This window comes from Astatotilapia calliptera, chromosome 3, assembly GCF_900246225.1.
Source record: "Astatotilapia calliptera chromosome 3, fAstCal1.2, whole genome shotgun sequence".
NCBI lineage: Eukaryota > Metazoa > Chordata > Actinopteri > Cichliformes > Cichlidae > Astatotilapia > Astatotilapia calliptera.
The window spans coordinates 20,480,781-20,501,116 of NC_039304.1; the positions used below are offsets into that span (position 1 = coordinate 20,480,781).

General features: G+C 40.7%; 4 protein-coding genes across 5 annotated transcripts; 1 reads left to right on the plus strand and 3 right to left on the minus strand.

The window, feature by feature from the left end:
- Positions 1–497: 497 nt before the first annotated feature.
- Positions 498–3,593, minus strand: LOC113018914 (NEDD8-like). The gene is made up of 4 exons (XM_026162335.1): positions 3,373–3,593; positions 3,219–3,266; positions 3,057–3,139; positions 498–2,004 (listed from the first exon to the last, which is right to left on the minus strand). The coding sequence occupies exons 1-4, from the start codon at positions 3,388–3,390 to the stop codon at positions 1,878–1,880; spliced, it is 276 nt and encodes a 91-aa protein (XP_026018120.1). The 5' UTR covers positions 3,391–3,593; the 3' UTR covers positions 498–1,877.
- Positions 3,594–3,872: 279 nt separating this feature from the next.
- Positions 3,873–10,296, plus strand: gmpr2 (guanosine monophosphate reductase 2). Of its 2 annotated transcripts, none has more exons than XM_026162299.1 (10): positions 3,873–3,947; positions 4,333–4,477; positions 4,752–4,871; positions 6,678–6,761; positions 6,856–7,029; positions 7,113–7,194; positions 7,451–7,557; positions 8,830–8,872; positions 8,963–9,122; positions 9,199–10,113. In XM_026162299.1, exons 2-10 carry the CDS (start codon positions 4,391–4,393, stop codon positions 9,386–9,388), a joined length of 1,047 nt encoding a protein of 348 aa, XP_026018084.1. In that variant the 5' UTR covers positions 3,873–3,947; positions 4,333–4,390; the 3' UTR covers positions 9,389–10,113. The 2 variants fall into 2 exon arrangements, with proteins under 2 accessions (XP_026018084.1, XP_026018085.1); XM_026162300.1 differs by lacking the exon at positions 3,873–3,947 and adding an exon at positions 4,010–4,236 and having other exon boundaries at positions 9,199–10,296.
- A 750-nt stretch (positions 10,297–11,046) lies between these two features.
- On the minus strand, positions 11,047–13,864 carry LOC113018883 (tripartite motif-containing protein 16-like). The gene has a single exon (XM_026162289.1). It carries the CDS (start codon positions 13,515–13,517, stop codon positions 11,919–11,921), a length of 1,599 nt encoding a protein of 532 aa, XP_026018074.1. The 5' UTR covers positions 13,518–13,864; the 3' UTR covers positions 11,047–11,918.
- A 3,472-nt stretch (positions 13,865–17,336) lies between these two features.
- Positions 17,337–19,946, minus strand: LOC113018887 (tripartite motif-containing protein 16-like). Its single transcript, XM_026162292.1, has one exon. It carries the CDS (start codon positions 19,788–19,790, stop codon positions 18,294–18,296), a length of 1,497 nt encoding a protein of 498 aa, XP_026018077.1. The 5' UTR covers positions 19,791–19,946; the 3' UTR covers positions 17,337–18,293.
- Between the last annotated feature and the right edge of the window lie 390 nt (positions 19,947–20,336).

Sequence of the window (20,336 nt, forward strand, 5' to 3'; positions counted from 1 at the left end):
AACTAGACTCGAGAACAGGAAGGACACATCAGACTGCCGGAAAACAACTAGAAGAGCTCACGCTGTTCTGGACAGATGCAACCCAGACTAGCTCATGGGGACGTTTGGCTGTTAGGTGCACTGGGGGGGGGTACTAGTGTTTACTGATGATGTGGCTGTAGATAGAAGCAGCAGGATGAACTGTGAAGTGTGCAGGGTCGTACTCTCTGCTCAGATTTAGGCAAATGCTGCAAAGCTGGTCAGACAGAGCTTCACTGTGCAAATGCATAAATGAGACAAAGCAAACTGCAAAAGCAACCCAAGAGTTTCTAAAGGCAAAGAAATGAGATTTATCAATGGGCGAGTCAGTCATCTGATCTCAAACCAACAGAGCACGCTTTCAACTGCTGAATACAAAATTGATGACAGAGAGACCCACAAACAAGCAGCGACTGAAGCTGGCTGCAGTAATGGTAACGTCCATGGGCTACAGACTTCAGTGGTTGACTTCATCAAAGTATTGATAAAAACCCAATTTTATTTTGTGCTTTCTGAGCCTCTAAAAATGGCTCTAATTCCTAAACAGTTTATGCAATTCTGTTAAACTCTTTGAAAGCTGCAGGTCTGCACTTCAATCACATCTGGTCTGTTTGATTTAAAAGCCACTGCGGTGGAGAACGGAAGCAAAACTACAAAAATTCTCTTTGTCCAACAAATTATGGATCTGTTAGGGTTACATCCAGCAGGCAGGTAGATCAGCACAAAGACTGGGAGAAGAAACCCACTTACAAACACTACATCGTGTCGCCATTTAACTCGCTTGGTCTTCTTTTAGGAACATAATCCAAGTGGAAAATTCACAGTTAGAAATGACATTTCACTGTGGGTTAAGAAGAAGACTGAAACACAGTTTCTGTTTTAAACACTTGTTTTTTGCACATATTAAACCGACATGTGTCATGTGACATGTTAATAAAAGATTTAGAGATGCTAACAAAGGAAATCTGTCACCTAAAGAGTGCAGCCGGTCTTATTGCTGGGTTATTTTTCCATTCATCACTATAGCACAGTTTGCACCTTGCACTACTCAGTCTATCTACATTTTTTTACTCATTTTGAACTTTTGTGTTTTGATTTATAAAGTACTTATTCTACAGCTTGTGTTTCTGACTGTTGCATGTGAGCTTTTGCATTTAAACCTTCTATAAGCGTAATTTAAAGGACTTTCTCGGGACACGCCCGGTAAAGGAGCTTATTCGTGCTACACAAACAAGCAATTTAACCAGCTGATGATAGTGACTTCATGTTGAGTGATCAGATGCGAGAGGTACGTCGGTTTCCCATGAAGAATGAGTCGGTGGCTTTCCTTAAATGTGGAACTATCCTTTTACATATGCAGCGATTCATCCTCCTCAAATCTAACTACGCTACTGCACATCTGCATCATATAAGAATAACAAAACATGTACACAGCATAAAAAAAAAAAATCAATTAAAGAAAGTTTGGAGGCAGCATCGCAGTCCAGTCATCAGTGTTATCATTAGTGGAACTAAAGTAACTTTTTTACATGCCTCGAAAACCTCGGGCCTGTCTGCTTCAGATAAAATAAGTGATTTGTTGACTTGAAGACAAAATTTTCTTTAATTCTGAGAAACTTTTCAACTACATAAGGGTGTCGCACCGTGGCAAATTTACAGTGTGGAAGGAGGGAGCGTTTGTGGCCAACACACTGTTGGTTGCAGGGAAATGTCTGAAATAAAGAGAGCCCGATCAGACTTTTTAGACCAAGGCTCCGTCTTGGCTACAATACCACCTGGTGATCCAGCAGCCGCTGGCTCGGAGTCGTCACTGTTCTTGCTTCGTGCAGGCAGGGCAACAGCTGAGGCAGCGGTGAAGGCTACACCGCAGGTGTAGAACAGAGTGTTGTGCGATGGTGGAGCAGGCATCCTCCTCTCAGAGCAAGTACCAGGTGGAGAACGGAGCCTCCCTGGATTTTATAGTCTGCTGCTGTTTTCTCATCATTCCTGAGGAAAGAGACGATGCATTCAATACTCTTTTTTTTTTTTTTTTTTTTTTTTTAATGAAAATCCATCTGACACAAATGATTTATTTTAATACGTAAAACAGTTTAAGCAGGTAAAGATGTGGAACTTTTCCCTAAACGTTTTGAGGATAATGTCGACGTACATCTGTAGTTCTTTGTATTATAAAAAATGCTGCTTCAGAAGAGAAGCGGTAGCAAAAATTAAGACAAGAGATTTCCTTCTTTAGAACAACAATAAGCTGTAAACGTTACTAAAATTCAACGATGAGTAAAAGGCAGTTATCTCACCATAAACCTTACAGAGTCACTGCTAACAACTAAAGTGACCCTTTAGACTCGACTGCTTTGCAAACAGCAAAAAATTATGTTTATGAATCTAACTCGTAATGATTTAGCTGCATTTTTGTGCCTGATAAGGCTGAATATGGTGGCAAATGTGGGAGTCATTGTTTCACCCCGTCCACATTCAAGCACCACCCTGCAGTTTTCAAATTAAAACGAGGTCAGCAATGTGTCTGTGGTTGTTCCTAAAATGCAGTATATAGGTGCAAAGTGGATTTTGTAAAATTTACACTTTATAAAATAAAAACCTATATGTGCAGATGGATTTTTGAGTCCTATGTTTCCTTCTTGCTCCAGTCAGCTGATCTAAGTCTCGTTGGCACAATGGCATGAAATGGCCTTTAGCATATATTTGACTGATTTTAACTATAAATTTAATACATTTTATAATTCGCCTGGGTACATTAACCTGAGGTAAAGTTGATCATTCTGCTCTTGCCCTTCCTATCAGTATTAGCATGTCAATGCAGATTTGTTTCTGTGACAGATATAAATCTTAAGTATAGTTTCATTTTAAACTAAGGCTAACTGATTTCTGGCAGATACACGTGGTGCACTAGTGAGCACTTGCTACACTGGGATATTTATTTTAAGAGATTTACTGTAATAAACTACACTGTGTGCAGGTGCTTCCAATAAATACATCCCCAACCTCACTCTTTAATAAAAAAAACTGTATCCGGGTCTTACATCTGTTTTCCACTGTAGATTAGCCTCTGCTGTTGGGGAGGGATCCCCTCTTTCTCCTCCACCCTTTCTTTAATCCGCTCCACCTGGATGGACATGAATTAAATGCACTGAAAAACACAGCGACTTACTATCTGCGCACATCAAAAAAAGATAAACATGTACCTTATCTGTGGGCTCTATGTCAATCTCTATCTCCTTGCCAGTGAGTGTCTGTGATAAAAACATTGTTAAGCAAATGATTTCAACGGATCCAGCAGAGGCAGTGAGTCAGTAATAACAAGACGAGTCTCAAATCGTTCAGTATGACGGACCTTACCTTCACTTTAATCAGCATCTTTGTTGACTTCTTCGTAGAAATATCAGTCAAGTGGGATCAGTGGTGCGAGTATATATTAAAGGAATGTAAAATATCTCCAACTACGTTCTGGAATTTTAGGTTTCGATGTGGTATTTTGATGAAGATACGCGATATTCCTCCTCTTCACAGAAAATCAGTGGATACTTCCTGTGTCTTTCCCCCTTCTCGTTTGTACGTTAACCGTTCCGCTTCGTGGATTTCCGGTTTATATATTTTATTTTCCGCAAAAACAAACAAACAAACAAACACAACATTCAAACCTAAATGACTTTACGTTAACTGGAGCCAGGTCACAAGAAAAGCAAACCCAAATTTCTCACCCAAGTACCTTAAAAATCCTTACGACATCAGTACCACATGACGTAAAGCGCAAGTCGAGTTAGTAGTTTTTACGTGCGTCGTCTCCTCCGAGCAGAACCCCTTAAAAACTACAAGGCGGGTGCCAGCGGGTGTCCGCCACAATAAAGTTTCCCGCCAGTGGAGACGGAAGCTGAAGCGGTGAGGTTCGGACCAGATCTGTTATTTTCCCAACGGTAAGTACTTCTTTGTTTTGGTAAATTATTAAAATGGTAGATAACTCACTCATTTTATTGTTATTAGCTCATGCTTACATGAACGGTCTGTGAGTGACTTCAGCTATTAACCCCGTTATGTGGTGTAACCTTGAATTTTGGCATCGGAGCTAAAAAAAGCAGGACTCATTAGCTACAGAAGGACTTAGTCCATTTTCGTAACGCAGTCCCGGATTTTCCCCGAGTCTCTTTTTCAGTCCTTGAAGGATTCTTGGCTTTTTGAGGGTCCCTCCTGACGTCAACTTTGAGCGTACCTGCTTACAGTTACTTGTTTTTCATATACATGGCTGTATGAATGACAAAGTAAGGGGTGTCCCCTTAACATGAACTTTCCTCTCTTTCATAGATTCGCACTGCTCCATCTTTTTCCCTGTTAGACCGGCTGCTGCTGCTTCTTTTCGGAAATGCCTCGTATAGAGAATGACATCAAGCTAGACTTCAAGGATGTGCTCCTCCGGCCAAAACGGAGTACGCTGAAGTCTAGGAGCGAGGTGGGTAATGCAGCTGTGCGCAGTTTCCACAGGAAAGCAGACTGACCTACATGCAGATGTTTCCATTTGCTAAATCATTAGCTATTCTTGGAAAGTGAGCCCACAGGCCATGCGACAGTGCTTTAAAAGGGGCACAAAATACAGTCTTGTGTGGCTCTGCGAGTCACCGCAAATCATTGATGGGAATTCCAAATAACTAAAATAAATGTTTTGCCAGCTGGTTGCATAAATTAATTCTTAAGTAATTTTTTTTTGGCCTCCCCATCTACCACAGGTTGACCTGATGAGGAGCTTTACCTTCAGGAACTCTAAGGGCAGCTACAGAGGGATCCCCATCATCGCTGCTAACATGGACACTGTGGGGACCTTTGAGATGGCTGTGGCTTTGCACCAGGTGCAGAAATGTTTGCTGTTATGTATTATTTCAATGAGAAGTACTGCTGGCAGCAGTAGGGAGTGATTAAAGTAGTCCAAACAGAAGTAGGTGAACCTAAATTTATCTAAGCCATGAGTAATGTGAGTGCCAGTAATCCCTACATTACACACCTGAGGATGGGCACTGATTCTCTTACCTGTCCCTGCTGAACGGGGGGTTAAAAACAGGAGGAGTCTGATGCCTTAGTTTAAATATTGGTGGCTTACATGTGGAATATTTCTATATCAATAGAATGATAATCCAAACAACTGTGTGTTTCTTTGTATTATCTTACAATTCTATTAACCTTCTCAGCCACAAAAAGATGACGACCACATCACAAACACACACTTTTTTGTGTGTGTGTGTGTGTGTGTGTGTGTGTGTGTGTGTGTGTGTGTGTGTGTGTGTGTGTGTGTGTGTGTGTGTGTGTGTGTCATTCATTAATACTGCCCCTAATGGCCATCAGATGGCATGAGCAGTGTAAATATCAACAATTCACCAGTTCTTTTGATTCCTCAGAGGCATCCGATGGAAGACAAAACACTGCTCAGTAGACCATTTAACACTTTATTTCTCTTTCACATTACTTCTAGAAGGGAGATGCGCCCTGCATGACACGTTGCCGCGGATCTCAAAATAGTGGTGCGCCCCCAACAGTTTTATTACAGAAGTTCTCTCATTCTAGTCTAAACAACAGTGTCCCTGTAACTTTCCACTAGAGATGGTTCCCTCTTATCTACATTTTCCCAGGCAAGTGTGAGCGAGAGTCTGCAGCTTTCTACTCCCCAAGGACACACGGTCTCATGCCTTTATTTTTCAGGGCTGTGTCCACTTAATACTACTCTGTATAACTTTATAACACTCATTATTCATTATTAATAAAAAGCAAATTATTTAATCCCAACAGCAGTGACACCACTTTTCTGTACATCTCAAAATAAACCAGTCTCGGTCGTTGTGTCCTTGGGCAAGACACTTCACCCGTTGCCTACTGGTGGTGGTCAGAGGGCCCGGTGGCGCCAGTGTCCGGCAGCCTCGCCTCTGTCAGTGCGCCCCAGGGTGGCTGTGGCTACAATGTAGCTTGCCATCACCAGTGTGTGAATGTGTGTGTGAATGGGTGGATGACTGGATATGTAAAGCGCTTTGGGGTCCTTAGGGACTAGAAAAGCGCTATATAAATACAGGCCATTTACCATTTATTTACCATGCAATGCCATCTGGAAAGTGACTGAATGGTAGCAGCTTCATTATTCAGCATGACAGTGGTTTCAAACACACTGCCAATGAAGTTAAATATACGCGAATATAAAAAACACAGTGGATCACTATCAGCCATGGATTGGCCTCCTCAGAGTCCAGACTTCAATGCTATTGAAGCAGCGTGGGATCATCTTGACAGAGAACAGAACAAAAGGCAGAAACATCCAAAGAAGAGCTTTAAATGTCCTTCAAGAAGCCTGGAGAGCTATTCCTGAAGACTACTTGAAGAAATCACAAGAAATCTGCCTCAGAGAGTTCAGGTTGTGTTGAAGAATAAAGATGTTCACACCAAATATTGACTCTCAAACTCGTTAGAATTGTGCAAATTCTTTTTTTGCCTTATATTTTGTATGTTCATGCATTTTTGCACCGATAAATCACTTCACCTATTTCCCATTTTTCTACCAAAATATAAAGAAACTCTGGTGGCTCAAGACTTGTGCACAGTACGATAGGCTGTGTTCCTGCACTGCTGTATGTCTGCATGGATGACCGAATTTTGTTCTTTGTGTCTTCCTCCAGTTTACTCTGTTCACTACAGTCCACAAACATTACACGGTGGATGACTGGTTGGAGTTTGCAGAAAAGCATCCAGAATGTCTGGAGGTACTCACTGCTGTTTGAACCAGTGATTCTGACGAGGTTATTAATGGCGTGTTAGCTGTAAGACGAGTCTCACTCTTCTGTGTTCGTCTCTTAGAGTGTGGCAGTCAGCACGGGGACCGGTGACGGTGACTTTGAGAAGATTTCGGCCGTGGTGGAGGCGGTGCCGCAGCTGAAGTACATCTGCGTGGATGTGGCAAACGGTTATTCAGAGCACTTTGTCCACTTCGTCAGAGACGTCAGGGAGAAGTTCCCCTCGCACACGATAATGGTCAGTTCCTGATTGTGAATCCTTTTAAATGCCCGAGGAAAACGACATTTCTCGGATACGTGCTGATTTTTATTTTTGCTCAGGCAGGGAACGTAGTAACAGGAGAGATGGTGGAAGAGCTGATCCTCGCCGGCGCCGACATCATCAAAGTAGGCATCGGACCAGGTGAGCCTTAAGGCACTCTGCAGTTGATCTTAGCTCACTCGCCGTGAGGTTATCTTGCCTATTTTCTGCACAGGCATATTTAAATTATAAGAACATTTTCTATATTTATATAAAATTACCCACCTTGTTTACGTTCCTTTTTCTCTGCTAATAGTTATTCATATTTGCCACCATGCAGTCAACGTTCATTTGCCACATAAAGACTCAACAGTGCTTAAAACTGCTGTTTCCTGTTTCTCTCCTCCTTCCTCTTCAGGCTCTGTGTGCACCACCCGCAAGAAGACAGGGGTTGGCTATCCTCAGCTGAGCGCCGTCATTGAGTGTGCAGATGCAGCCCACGGCCTGGGTGGCCACATCATCTCAGTGAGTGCAGTCGCGATGAGAAGAGTTTGAAGATGGCATGTTTCCTGTGTTAAAAGGAAGCACACAGGAAGTGGTCCAAGGAATAGAAATAGAAGTGTGTCTCAAACCACAAGTTCTATTTTTTATTTTTTTAAATCCCTTTGAATCAATAACATATACCATTAATTTGTGAGCTTTCTAGGTGCACATGGTTGAGTTTTAGCTGTTTCTTGTATGTAAAATATGGGCAGTACATTGTGTTATGCACTTTAAAACCTGCATTCTTTTTAATGGCCAGCAGGGGGCGGTTCCTGTGGTCGAGTCAGATTTAATACATCGATAAGAAACTGCTCCTTTTTTGAGTTTTTTCATCTGAGATCTCAGTAAACACTCCTCTAAAGTGTTTAAGGTCTTAGTCGTTGCTTAAAGTCTTATTTATTGCAAAATATATAAATTTTAATAGATTTTGGGTATATTTATATTTAGGGTAAAATAGAAGGTAAAGCGGGGTGTCCTCCACCCAGGGTGGTTTTCCTGTGGTTAATAAGTGACTGTTGCAGCGACATGTGGCTTAACAAAAACAAAATAAGGGCTCAGTTCGAGGTTTCGAAAAGGAAGTGCGCAAAACAAGCCCCACCAATATTATGACTGATGCTACTGGTCGGTCATTTAAAAATCAGATATACAAGTTAAACAAACTTTCCTAACATTTATTTCGTGGAGTTATTTATTTACTCTTTTACACTTTCCCCGATTGCTTGGATCAGCTGGTTGTTCCTTTTGTGTTGCCAACCAGAATCCCCTCTGGTGCACATCTGCATGGTTCAAGAGTGTTTGTCCCGCCTCTCCTTTCCTTTTTTGAGCCAAATAGATAATATCAGCTGATATCCAGATCTGACCATAAACTCACTTTCTATTTTAAATCTCATTTCAAAGCCCATCAGTTCAGACTTGCATGCTCTTCATTATAACATGTTCTTAGTCTGTTTACCCTGATGATCATTTTATTGTTGTTATTATTACATCTATCTTTTATGTACTGTGTGTGTTTTCCACTGTTCCTGGACAGAGTTTAGACTCATTCTTGTCATCTAACAACACAAAATGTTCTGGACTCTTCCTTTAAGCCGAGACCTGTGAGACAGAAACTGACATTGATTTATCTTTAGTTTATTACTCATCGGCCGTAGCCTGATGAAACTACTGACTGTAATTCCCAGGTCAGTGTTATTTGTTAGAGTTGTGCAGCCATGATAAAGTCACGCTCGTAACGCCTTGTTTGCTTTCACACAGGACGGGGGGTGCACTTGCCCGGGAGATGTCTCCAAGGCTTTTGGTGAGTTGCTGTGTTTTCAAAGAGAACTTGAACTCCAGTCTTAGAAAGTATAACTAGCGTGAAAACGGAGTTTGTTTGTTTGGCTCTCAGGTGCTGGAGCAGACTTTGTGATGCTCGGTGGTATGCTGGCCGGCCACTCGGAGAGCAGCGGCGAGATCATCGAAAAAAACGGCAAGAAGTACAAACTGTTTTACGGCATGAGCTCCGACACGGCGATGAAGAAACATGCGGGAGGCGTGGCTGATTACAGGTTGGCGTCAGGTGCTTGGCTGTTAGAGGAAGGTTATTTAGGTGAGATGTCATTCATTCATTTTCTTTGCCTCCAGAGCGTCGGAGGGGAAGACCGTGGAAGTTCTCTACAAAGGTCCGGTGGGTGACACCATACGAGACATCCTGGGAGGGGTCCGCTCCACCTGCACGTATGTCGGTGCAGCCAAGCTGAAGGAGCTGAGCCGCAGGACGACCTTCATCAGAGTCACCCAGCAGCTCAACACCGTCTTCGGGAACGACAGCTGAACGTCCGGCTTTGCAAAGAAAGAAGCAGCGCCGGTTTGACTCCCACATGCCATTTGTCTGTTAGTCCGGTGTAAACTGAAGCGAGCAGACGTTTTATTACTTAAAAACATATTTTGATACTCGTTCAGGTAGTATGATGTTAACGTTCAGCGCAGCTCTAGCTGTGTAAGTTCCACTCTCTATAACAGAAGTATTTTCCAGCACACAGACTCTGGGTCTCCTCACACTCTGAATATTCCAGGTCTGAGTGTGTTTCCAGGTAGTAAGATGCAGGCTACCTCTGCAGGCCTGCTCTCTCATCATTCCAGTGCAAATTCCTAAAAGCCTTTGTCACTGACATATAAAATTATAGTAAATGTCTTAAATTATTTATACATCCTAAATGTTTCTGTAATTGCTGTAACAAAATTATAACATCGACTTGTTTTTTAGAAAACCTGTCATTCCTTTGCTAAAGTTTTGCACTTTAATGAGTTATACTTTCTATAAATGATCTGTTAGTGCAATGAGTACAATCTGGGAGCACAGACAGCATGTAGTAATGTAGTGCTGAACTTACAGTACAGATGTTATTGAATCTATTTGTACTTTTGTCTTACCTGGTTCAGCTGCTCCTGATCAATACCAAAGTTAGTTTGTGTTTCCTTTTACAAACGAGAGCTTCAAGTGGATTTACTGTAATGATTGTAGTCTTTAAATAAACTGATTCCTTCATGTTAGCTTCAGAAGTCCTTCAGTGTGAGTATTTAACAGTATTTAGTTTCACACAGTTCATTTCAAATTGTTCTTATGTAAACTGTTATTTTTTCTTTGTCATATTTGAGTGAAGATTAAAAAAAGGCAGTTTTTATATTTCATAAGTCACGTTACATTTCATCCAGTCAATAAAAACCTTCCACAGCTTCAAACTCCAGTGACTTTATTATTGATTAGATCATCTACAGTGTGTACACATGAAGCTAAATATTTCTGTTTACTTACATCAGTATCTTTGCCTCCTCCCATCAAACCTGCACAGGGATAAATGCACATGATCCAGTATGGAAGACACATGATTAGACAAAGTGCCTGCATTGATAAAGCCTGTAAGCAGGGCCCAGAGGATGTTCAGGGGTGATCTTGAAGCATGCTGAAAGGTTACTTTGATACAAAAACATGTCAACTACCCCAGCTGTGAAGCAGTAACACATTCAATACCAGTTGATGGAGACAAACACTTTAAAATGGAAGGCTGGATAAGACAACACATCGCAGAACAGAATGACAGCATTTAAATAAAAAACCTCAAGTTTGAAAAAAGGCAGCTTTTATATTTCAAAAACTCACATTTGTTATGTTTCCATAACAAATGTGAGTTCTAGTTTATCCTCACATTTAGATTTGTGTGTTTAGGTATAACCTTTGTATGCTCAGAAGGATGAAACTCGGGGCCAGCGCCAGGAGCTTCCTGGGAAAACATGGTGGGAGTTGCTCTCTGCCCAGCCGCAGCCCGTGGGACAGAAACCTGTTGTAACTAAAAGATACAGAGAGTTGTGTGTGGAGGGGTATTAAAGAGGAGCTGAGACATCCCAAGGGCAGAGCTGGCATGACTGTGAACTGTGATGTTTGATGTGTGTGTTGGCTCTCCTGTGCAGTAATATATAGCTTGATCATAGCTCTTTGCGTGTTGCAGACTTTATTTCCAAAATTCCACAGCACATTTCATCCAGTCAACTGAAATGATTTTATTATTGATTAGATCATTTACAGTGTGTACACATGAAACTAAAGATCTGTGCCACTTATATCACTCTGTATCTTAAACTGCTTCTGGAACTAATGGTAAACACAACAAACACGGGGATATAAGATAGTTCCAGAGGATGAGGCTGCATGTCTTCTTTGTTGGTTTCCTTTTATCCTCTCCACGCCTGTCACAGAGAACAGTTTGTGGCTCTGTTCTTCTCGTTTTTGTTTGTGTATGCTGCTGTTAGACATGTTTTCCCAGCAGGAATGCCTCCATGAATGCAGTCCTTGATGCTCTCTTTTAATGAAACTGAGGATGGCTTGAAATCTGATGAATCCTTGAGTTTTCCATTTTTTTTTTTTTTGCCTGTTTCTGGTGAAAGTCTTCAGCCTGCTCAGGAGCACTCCACAACAGTTTCAGTTCTCTGGAAAATATCTCACCACTGCTAAACTACACACTGAAAGATTGGTCAGACAAGTTTGACTGAAGCTCCCTTGTAATGTTTGCAGTTTGGTTTAATTAACAAGAAACATTCGCAATGTCACAAATACAGAGTAAGCTGTCAATTATATTTAAGCAGCAACACACCAGCCATAATTTAGCACAAGAGTGTTGAATTTGCACCAATTATGATGAAAAACCCTACTCTAGACTATTTTTGCAAGTTTTAGCAGTAGAGAGACTTTTGCACAGCCAGCACCACATGTTCATTTACAGATAATCAGCATTTTAAGAGGAACTAAAACTTACATGGTTAATAAGAAATGTGGTGATGTGGGTTTTGGACAACAGCATGGGCATTAGTTACAGAAGTTCACAAAGCACCGCTGTTATTCGTGCCACACCAATAATATTTCCACAAGAGCAGGTTGATTTGGAATGCATGGGATAAAAAGAGCCTCCATAATGGTATCCATCAGTAGACTCACCATAAATCTTCCTACATGAGCATTTCCACTGATTCTGGTATTGTTGCTGAACTCGTCTAACCATCTTTCGAGTTGCCGTAGTGAGCAACACATTTGTCGCTTCCTTTTCTAAACCCTGGAGACAAACAAAAGGCTTGAGGTCTGAGCTGGTAGAGCTGATTGTTACTGTGAGTAAGTTTATTCTCTGGTGCTGCCCGATCCTGCTGAAGAATGATAATGAGTTTGGAAAGCTCCACACAACTTCCACTATTTGTGGTCTGGTCATCTGTGGTTCCACATTTCCACCTGGAGTGTTGATCACTTGTTGGGAAACCTTATAATGCTGTTGGCGCGTTTCAGTTTTCGGCATCCCAAACCCCATTACAGGTTGAGTTTCTTTCATAACCCAACTAGACTCTGTTGTGAGAGAGAAGAGCTGGTTACCTTGGCAGCGTAGGCCATAGACATTTCCATCCTTCATACTGGTTGCGTAAGTGTCGTCACATACACCAATGGTCCAGTCACAGTCTTTGGAAATGCTGATCACCCATCTCTTAAAGTCAGGAACAGGAAGTGTACTCTTAATTAAGAATAAGCAGGAAGAACAAAATTTCATCCACTGACTGTGGAAAACCTTCCTGTTGTCAGTGGACAGCGACATGCCAGGACCCAGAGACTGTGGCTCAAAGATCGTGTCTGAACCAGTGGGAACAAGCTCCTGGTGATGTTCAGGATCAACCAGAGTCAGCAATGATCCCCAGAGCTGAGATGCTTGCTTCACCATCTTCTCCCCATTCTGTCTCATCTCCTCAACCAGTTTGTCCCGATGGCTGCCCGGCTCCAGCCCTTTACTCAGATCCACAGCTTTGGCCTTCTCCACATCCTGCTGCACCTGAGAATACATCTGCAGGAAACTGAAGGTGTCCTTCTCCTTCTGTGCTGCTTCCAGGCTGCTCTTGCTGGTTTTCAGGGACACCATACGAGCAGAGACTGAGCTCTGGACGCTGGTCAGAGAGATGTCACGCAGCTTAGTCACAGCCTCAATCAGACGCACACTGCAGCGACCCAGCTTCTCTCTTTCACTCTGCTCCCACTTTTCCAGACTCACATTCTCATCGTCTGTTTTCTCCTGTAAGATCAGCTGCTCAGCTTTCAGCTTCTCCAGGAGCTCTTTGTGGGCTGTGGAGAAGGTCTTCATATTGTGTAGGCGGTGCTGGTCCTCAATGGCGCAGGAAACACACACACAGGTCATGTCGTCCAAGCAGTAGTACTCCAGGAGCTTGCCGTGCTGAGAACATTTGGTGTTCCCACATAAAGCCATGGGTTCAGTCAGAGGATGAGTCTGCAGTAACACAGGTGTGGTCAGGTGGGCCTGGAGGTGCTGGACACACATGGAGATCTCACACTTCATGCACGTCTTCTTTGCTGGTTTCCTGTCCTCTGTACACATGTCACAGAGAACAGTTTGTAAATCCATCTTGATGTTTTCAGACATGTTTTTAAAGCAGGATGTCCCGTTTAGATAAGTTAAAAATGATTCCTTGTTCAAGTTCAAGTCTTTCAAGTCCTCGAATTTTGCTCCTGTCTCTAACGCACTTTACGAAGAGTGTCTGTTGACTCTCTGATTCACACTGAAGGGGTGGGGTCAGACCAGCGTGACTGCAGCTGTTTTTATAATGGTTTAACTTAGGTTTCATTTCTCATGAAACTCCTACTTAATGTAGGAGGTGCCAACGAGTATGGAGGGAAATTTGCATAAAAAAGGGCTACACATGCGCATGATATGATCCAAAAAGGTGAACTAAGATTTACAAATGCATGGATCGATTTTTGTTTGCATCTGGGTGCTCCAATCCACTCAAAAATACGAAGCACACACGTAAAAATAGTGATGGGGGACACTATGCTGAAGCTTCGGAGGATGTGTCGAGAAATGTTTCGTTAACTACTTGTGTCAAGCCAGCCTCCAGTTTGTTTTCTGTTCCCTGTGTATTCCAAGTATTACGGGAATGGATGTGGAAACCGGATTTCAAAATAAAAGCCAACTTCGAGTGAATTAACAGATATGTTAAGAACATAATAACATATAATTTAGGCTTGTTTACAAACTCTAATGTTAGATCTACATGACTCAACATTGTACCCTAATAGCGTCCTGTCAATATCAAGGCCATCTTATTTTGGATTTCAAAGTAAAAGCCCTGTGAATTTTCATTTTTTTTTATCTACTTTTTCAGTGACTTCAGAATGCTCTTAAGAGCAAAAGTCATATTTCCAAAGAATTGTTTCATTTTATGTCAACACTATCCAACCACAGAAATTTGAAATTGCCCATATTTGACTTACCGGTACTCTTCTAACAATTTCAAAATTCTCTAAAAAGAAAAAATCTTGTTTCCACAGGGTAATTTCACTTTGTATTTACAGTATAAAGCCCCACAGTGATACCATGTCAATATCAAGTCAGTCTGATTTTACTTTCCAAAGTAATGGCCCATTGAAATTGCCCATATATGACTTACTTTTGTAATGATTTCGAAATGCTCTAAATAGAAAAAATCCTGTTTCCACGGGATAATTTCACCTTAGCTCAATAGTATACAATCTCGTGATGTTACCATATCAATTTCAAGTCATTCTGATTTTACCTTCCAAACTAATGGCCTGTTGAATCTGCCCATTTAAGACCTAACTTTCAGTGGTTTCAGAATGCTCTAAAAATGAAAATTGCTGTTTCCACAGGGTAATTCCACTTTAGATCAACAGTATCCAACCTCACGATGTTGCCAAGTCAATTTCAAAGCATTCTGATTTTGCCTTCCAAAATAAAAGCCCTTTCAAAATGCCAAGATACGACCTACTCTTTTAAGGATTTCAGAATGCTCTAAAAACGAAAATTTCTGTCTCCACAGAGTAATTCCACTTTAGATCAACAGTATGCAACACTACAGTGACACCATATCAATATCAAGTCAGTCTGATTTTTCTTTCCAAAATAAAAGCCTTTTCAAATTGCCCATATATGACTTATTCTTTTAACGATTTCAAAATGCTCTTAAAATGAAATATGCTCTTTCCACAGGATGATTCCACTTTAGATCAACAGTATCCAACCCGACAGCAAAACCATGTAAATTTCAAATTCGTCTGATTTTGCCTTTCAAATTAATGGCCCTTCGAATTTGCCCATATGTGATGTACTCTTTCAATTATTTCAGAATGTTGTAAAAATGAAAATTACTGTTTTCACGGGATAATTTCTCTCAAGATCGACAGTGTACACTATCACGGGGATATCAAGTCAATTTCAAGTCGCCTTGATTTTGCCTTTCAAAGTAATGGCCCGTTGAAATTGCCCATGTATGACACACTCTTTCACTGACTTCAGAATCCCATTAAAAGCAAAGTTGTTGTTTCCACGAGATCATTTCACTCTACATTGACAGTATACAACCCCACTGTTTTATCATGTCAATATCGTGATTATAATTGTTTATTTGGTACTTTTAATAATTAAATGCGGATGCTGTTAACAGGACAATTACTGTTTCCACTAAGTAATTGGAGTTCATGCAAACCATACACAACCTCTACAGTGGTAACATCTCAATCTCAAATCAATCTCGTTTTGCATTTCAGAGTAAAAGCCTTTTGACTTTGTTTATAGGAGCTTGTCTTTCCATAACTTCAGAATGGCATTAAATGGAAAGTTCCAGCTCCCACGAATTAATACCAGTTCATGCCAACACATATCACTGCATATAATCTAACAGTGGAGTCGGGAACAGTTTTTGTAAAAAAAACAGAGGTGCCAGACAATGCCTTACTTTAAAACCTGCATTCTTTTTAACGGCCAGCAGGGGGCGGTTCCTGTGGTCAAGTCAGATTTAAGTAATCAATTCTTTGGAAATGGATTGCCCACTTTGTATAATACAAACTTTTATTTGAGTATCATGATGTTCTGTGTTTGTCTATAACTCACAATATGAGTTTGGCTTTAGATAAACTGGAAATTATCAATAAGATGTGGGGTGTACATGAAGTAGGAAAAGTGCCTCTAAATAAAAATCATGGCATCAAAAGATTTTGCTTGTTTGGTCAGTTTTATATTTGGTCCATCTTGAGATTCTAGAATGATCCAAACTACGATCAGTCTTTTAAACACTTCGATCAAAAGTCATAAACCTCAGGCTGGACTGTATTTAATATATATATATATATATATATATATATATATATATATAGTTAATCCATAAAGATGCATCAAAATGCATTAATCTGACAGACACTTATTCAATTACCTTTATTCTCATTCAGTTACACAGACAACCAAAAGGATCTGGAGAGTTAGGATTGGCAAAGTTCATGAACCCCCTCAGTGAAGCATGGAATAGTTCTTATGATTAAAGTAATAAAAGATTAATAAAGAGGTTTGCTGTGCTCCGCACACATGTCACAGAGGATAGTTTGTGGATCCATCTAAATGTTTTCAGACTTTAAAAAATCAGAATGTCCTGATCAGATTTGTTGAATATTATTCAGTCCTCCTGAGAGAAGTCCTTGCTGCTCTTTGTTTCACTCCAGTTTGATCTACTGTAGAATGTCCCAACCTCGTCTCTCAGTCTGTATTATGCCCAGTGGCACTGCAGTTTAGATTAATGTTGTCACATATTGCACTTTGTACCATTAAAACAAAAACTGAACAGGTGGAGTCAGACAAATTTCACAGCATAAATATGGATGTGTCAACACAGAGACACCCACCAAAGTTTAACTTGCAAACACACTTTTGTGATAAAGTAGAAAAGACATGGACTTATGATAAAAGCAAAACAAATGTCGAAATTAAGGCAGCGATAAGGCGATGATAGTTTAGCACAAAAGCTTATCATGCGTTTATCCTGAATTCACATTTTCTCAGTTCACGTGTATCCATGTTTTTGCACAACTAAGACCGCATAATCATTTTGATGCAAATAAGCATAATCACTAAACAAGACAAAAAAAAAATCATAATATTCTGGTCATAACAGACAGGACTTGCAAATGTATGTGATTAAAAATGAATAAATATAACTAGTGTGGTGTACACTCAGTTTTCAATACTGAATTTTTACTGGTTAAAACTAAAAGACCCAAAATCCTTTGTTCAACTTTTAATAGAGAAAGAAATGTATATAATAAACTGGCAACTTTAATAAACAAAATTTGATATTAAAAAACTTAAAAATGCAGTGTTCACTGAAGCACCGCAGCAATTTCCTAATGTTGTAAACCTGCTCAACATTTGGCAATAAACCCTTTCTGATTCTGATTCTGATTCTGATTCTTGCTTGAGTTAATCAGAAAAATAAAAGCATTCCACATATTAAAATATACTCTGTTATATATCAGATCATTTACATTGTATAAATCAACTCTGGCTGTACAATGTACAATGTGAGAGTACCACCAGTAGATGGACACAAACATCTTCAACTTGCATGTGAAATAAAGCAGAAACGGTTCAAACGAAAATAATTAGTTGGTGCATTAGAAGCAAATACCAAAGCTAAACATATATAATTAACCAAAAAGAGGTTCATTTAATGAATATGATGTGATGTATGACATATGATGTACATTCCTGTGACAGAAACTAAATCGGATACATTAATAAATATTTGGTGAGTGGAAAAAAACATCAGCAGAGTTCGAACTACCAAAGTTTACAAACCGTCTTTGTGATGTTTTCACCATCAATCATTTTCCACAGGAACAATTACCATGAGGAGGGTAGAAAATATTATGATAAGAGTAGCAAGACAGCACCAGGGAGGGGAAATAATTACAATGAAAATTTTCTGCATCCCAAACCCCATTACCAAACCAAATGCAAAAGTTAGAAATTATTAAAACTGGAAAAACATGCAAGAAAATATACATTTCATATTTCATTTGAATTTTGTTCGGTCAAAATGTAACAATTTAATCACAAAAAAGCATCATACTGAATTTATCTGTCAGTTACACTTACATTCGTCTGCTGAAAGGAAAAATAAAATAATGAATAGATCTACAATTAGCAAAGTTTACAAACCATCTCTGTCATCACTAAGAGCTTTTCCACAGGAACAAACAGACTGGTGGGAGTAGCTGGAACTATGATCCAGAATGTGGGTTTTGGACAACAGCATGGGTGTTATTTACAGAAGTTCACAAAGCACCGCTGTGATTGGTGGGGAACCAATAATCTTTCCACAAGAGCAGATTGACTGGGAAGACTTGGAGCCTAAAGATGTTCCATAATACAATCCATGACCAGATTTAAACTTCCTACATGAGCATTTCGACTGATTCTGATATTGTTGTGGAACTTCTCCAAATAGAGATGTCCTATTAAACTTGAACTGAAGGTGAACTCATTTGTCGCTTCCTTTTCTAAACCCTGGAGACAAACAAAAGGCTTGAGGTCTGAGCTGGTAGAGCTGATTGTTACTGTGAGTAAGTTTATTCTCTGGTGCTGCCCGATCTTGCTGAAGAATGATAATGAGTTTGGAAAGCTCCACACAACTTCCACTATTTGTGGTCTGGTCATCTGTGGTTCCACATTTCCACCTGGAGTGTTGATCACTTGTTGGGAAACCTTATAATGCTGTTGGCGCGTTTCAATTTTCGGCATCCCAAAAAACATTGAATGTTCACTTTGAATCATAACCAAACTAGACTCTGTTGTGAGAGAGAAGAGCTGGTTACCTTGGCAGCGTAGGCCATAGACATTTCCATCCTTCATATTGGTTGCATAAGTGTCGTCACATAAACCGATGGTCCAGTCACAGTCTTTGGAAATGCTGATCACCCATCTCTTAAAGTCAGAAACAAGAACTGTACCCTTAATGAGGAACAAGTTAGAAGAACAAAATTTCATCCACTGACTGTGGAAAACCTTCCTGTTGTCTTTGGACAGCGACATGCCAGGACCCAGAGACTGTGGCTCAAAGATCAGGTCTGAACCAGTGGGAACAAGCTCCTGGTGATGTTCAGGGTCAACCAGAGTCAGCAATGATCCCCAGAACTGAGACGCTTGCTTCACCATCTTCTCCCCATTCTGTCTCATCTCCTCAACCAGTTTGTCCCGATGGCTGCCCGGCTCCAGCCCTTTACTCAGATCCACAGCTTTGGCCTTCTCCACATCCTGATGCACCTGAGAATACATCTGCAGGAATCTGAAGGTGTCCTTCTCCTTCTGTGCTGCTTCCAGGCTGCTCTTGCTGGTTTTCAGGGACACCATACGAGCAGAGACTGAGCTCTGGACGCTGGTCAGAGAGATGTCACGCAGCTTAGTCACAGCCTCAATCAGACGCACACTGCAGCGACCCAGCTTCTCTCTTTCACTCTGCTCCCACTTTTCCAGACTCACATTCTCACCGTCTGTTTTCTCCTGTAAGATCAGCTGCTCAGCTTTCAGCTTCTCCAGGAGCTCTTTGTGGGCTGTGGAGAAGGTCTTCATATTGTGTAGGCGGTGCTGGTCCTCAATGGCGCAGGAAACACACACACAGGTCATGTCGTCCAAGCAGTAGTACTCCAGGAGCTTGCCGTGCTGAGAACATTTGGTGTTCCCACATAAATCCATGGGTTCAGTCAGAGGATGAGTCTGCAGTAACACAGGTGTGGTCAGGTGGGCCTGGAGGTGCTGGAAACACATGGAGATCTCACACTTTATGCACGTCTTCTTTGCTGGTTTCCTGTCCTCTGCACACATGTCACAGAGGATAGTTTGTGGATCCATGTTGATGTTTTCAGCAGAAGGTTCTTCTTCAGTATTTGAATATTATTGAGTCTTCAATAAAGTTTTTGTTTCTTTCTGCAGTTTGATAAAATTTTGAATTTTGCTCCTTCTTTGCTTGTTTACTCCCTCTAACGCACTTTTGTGGTAAATTTTCAGGCAGATATTTTCATGCAGTGCTTCCACCGAACACTAAAGGGGTGGAGTCAGTTCAGTTTGACTGCAGCTGTTTTGAAATGATTACTTTTAAGTTGTTTTTGTTCCTGAGAAGATAACCAGGCAGTTCTCTCTGGAACTGATAATTTATTAATGTAGTGCCAATAAAAATGTGTGCCCATATTTGGGTGTTAAACACACAGAGTCTGCAGCTATGATACTCTAGTTTAAAAAAAAAAAAGTCAGTGATACTTCAGCACAAACTATGAAGAGCAAGAGGATTTTTATGATTTATATCTGATCATGTGTTTGACAGGTCTTCTTTGCTGGTTTCCTGTTTGTGGATTCGTCTGGATGTTTTCATACATGTTTTGTTTTTTTGTTTTTTTTAGC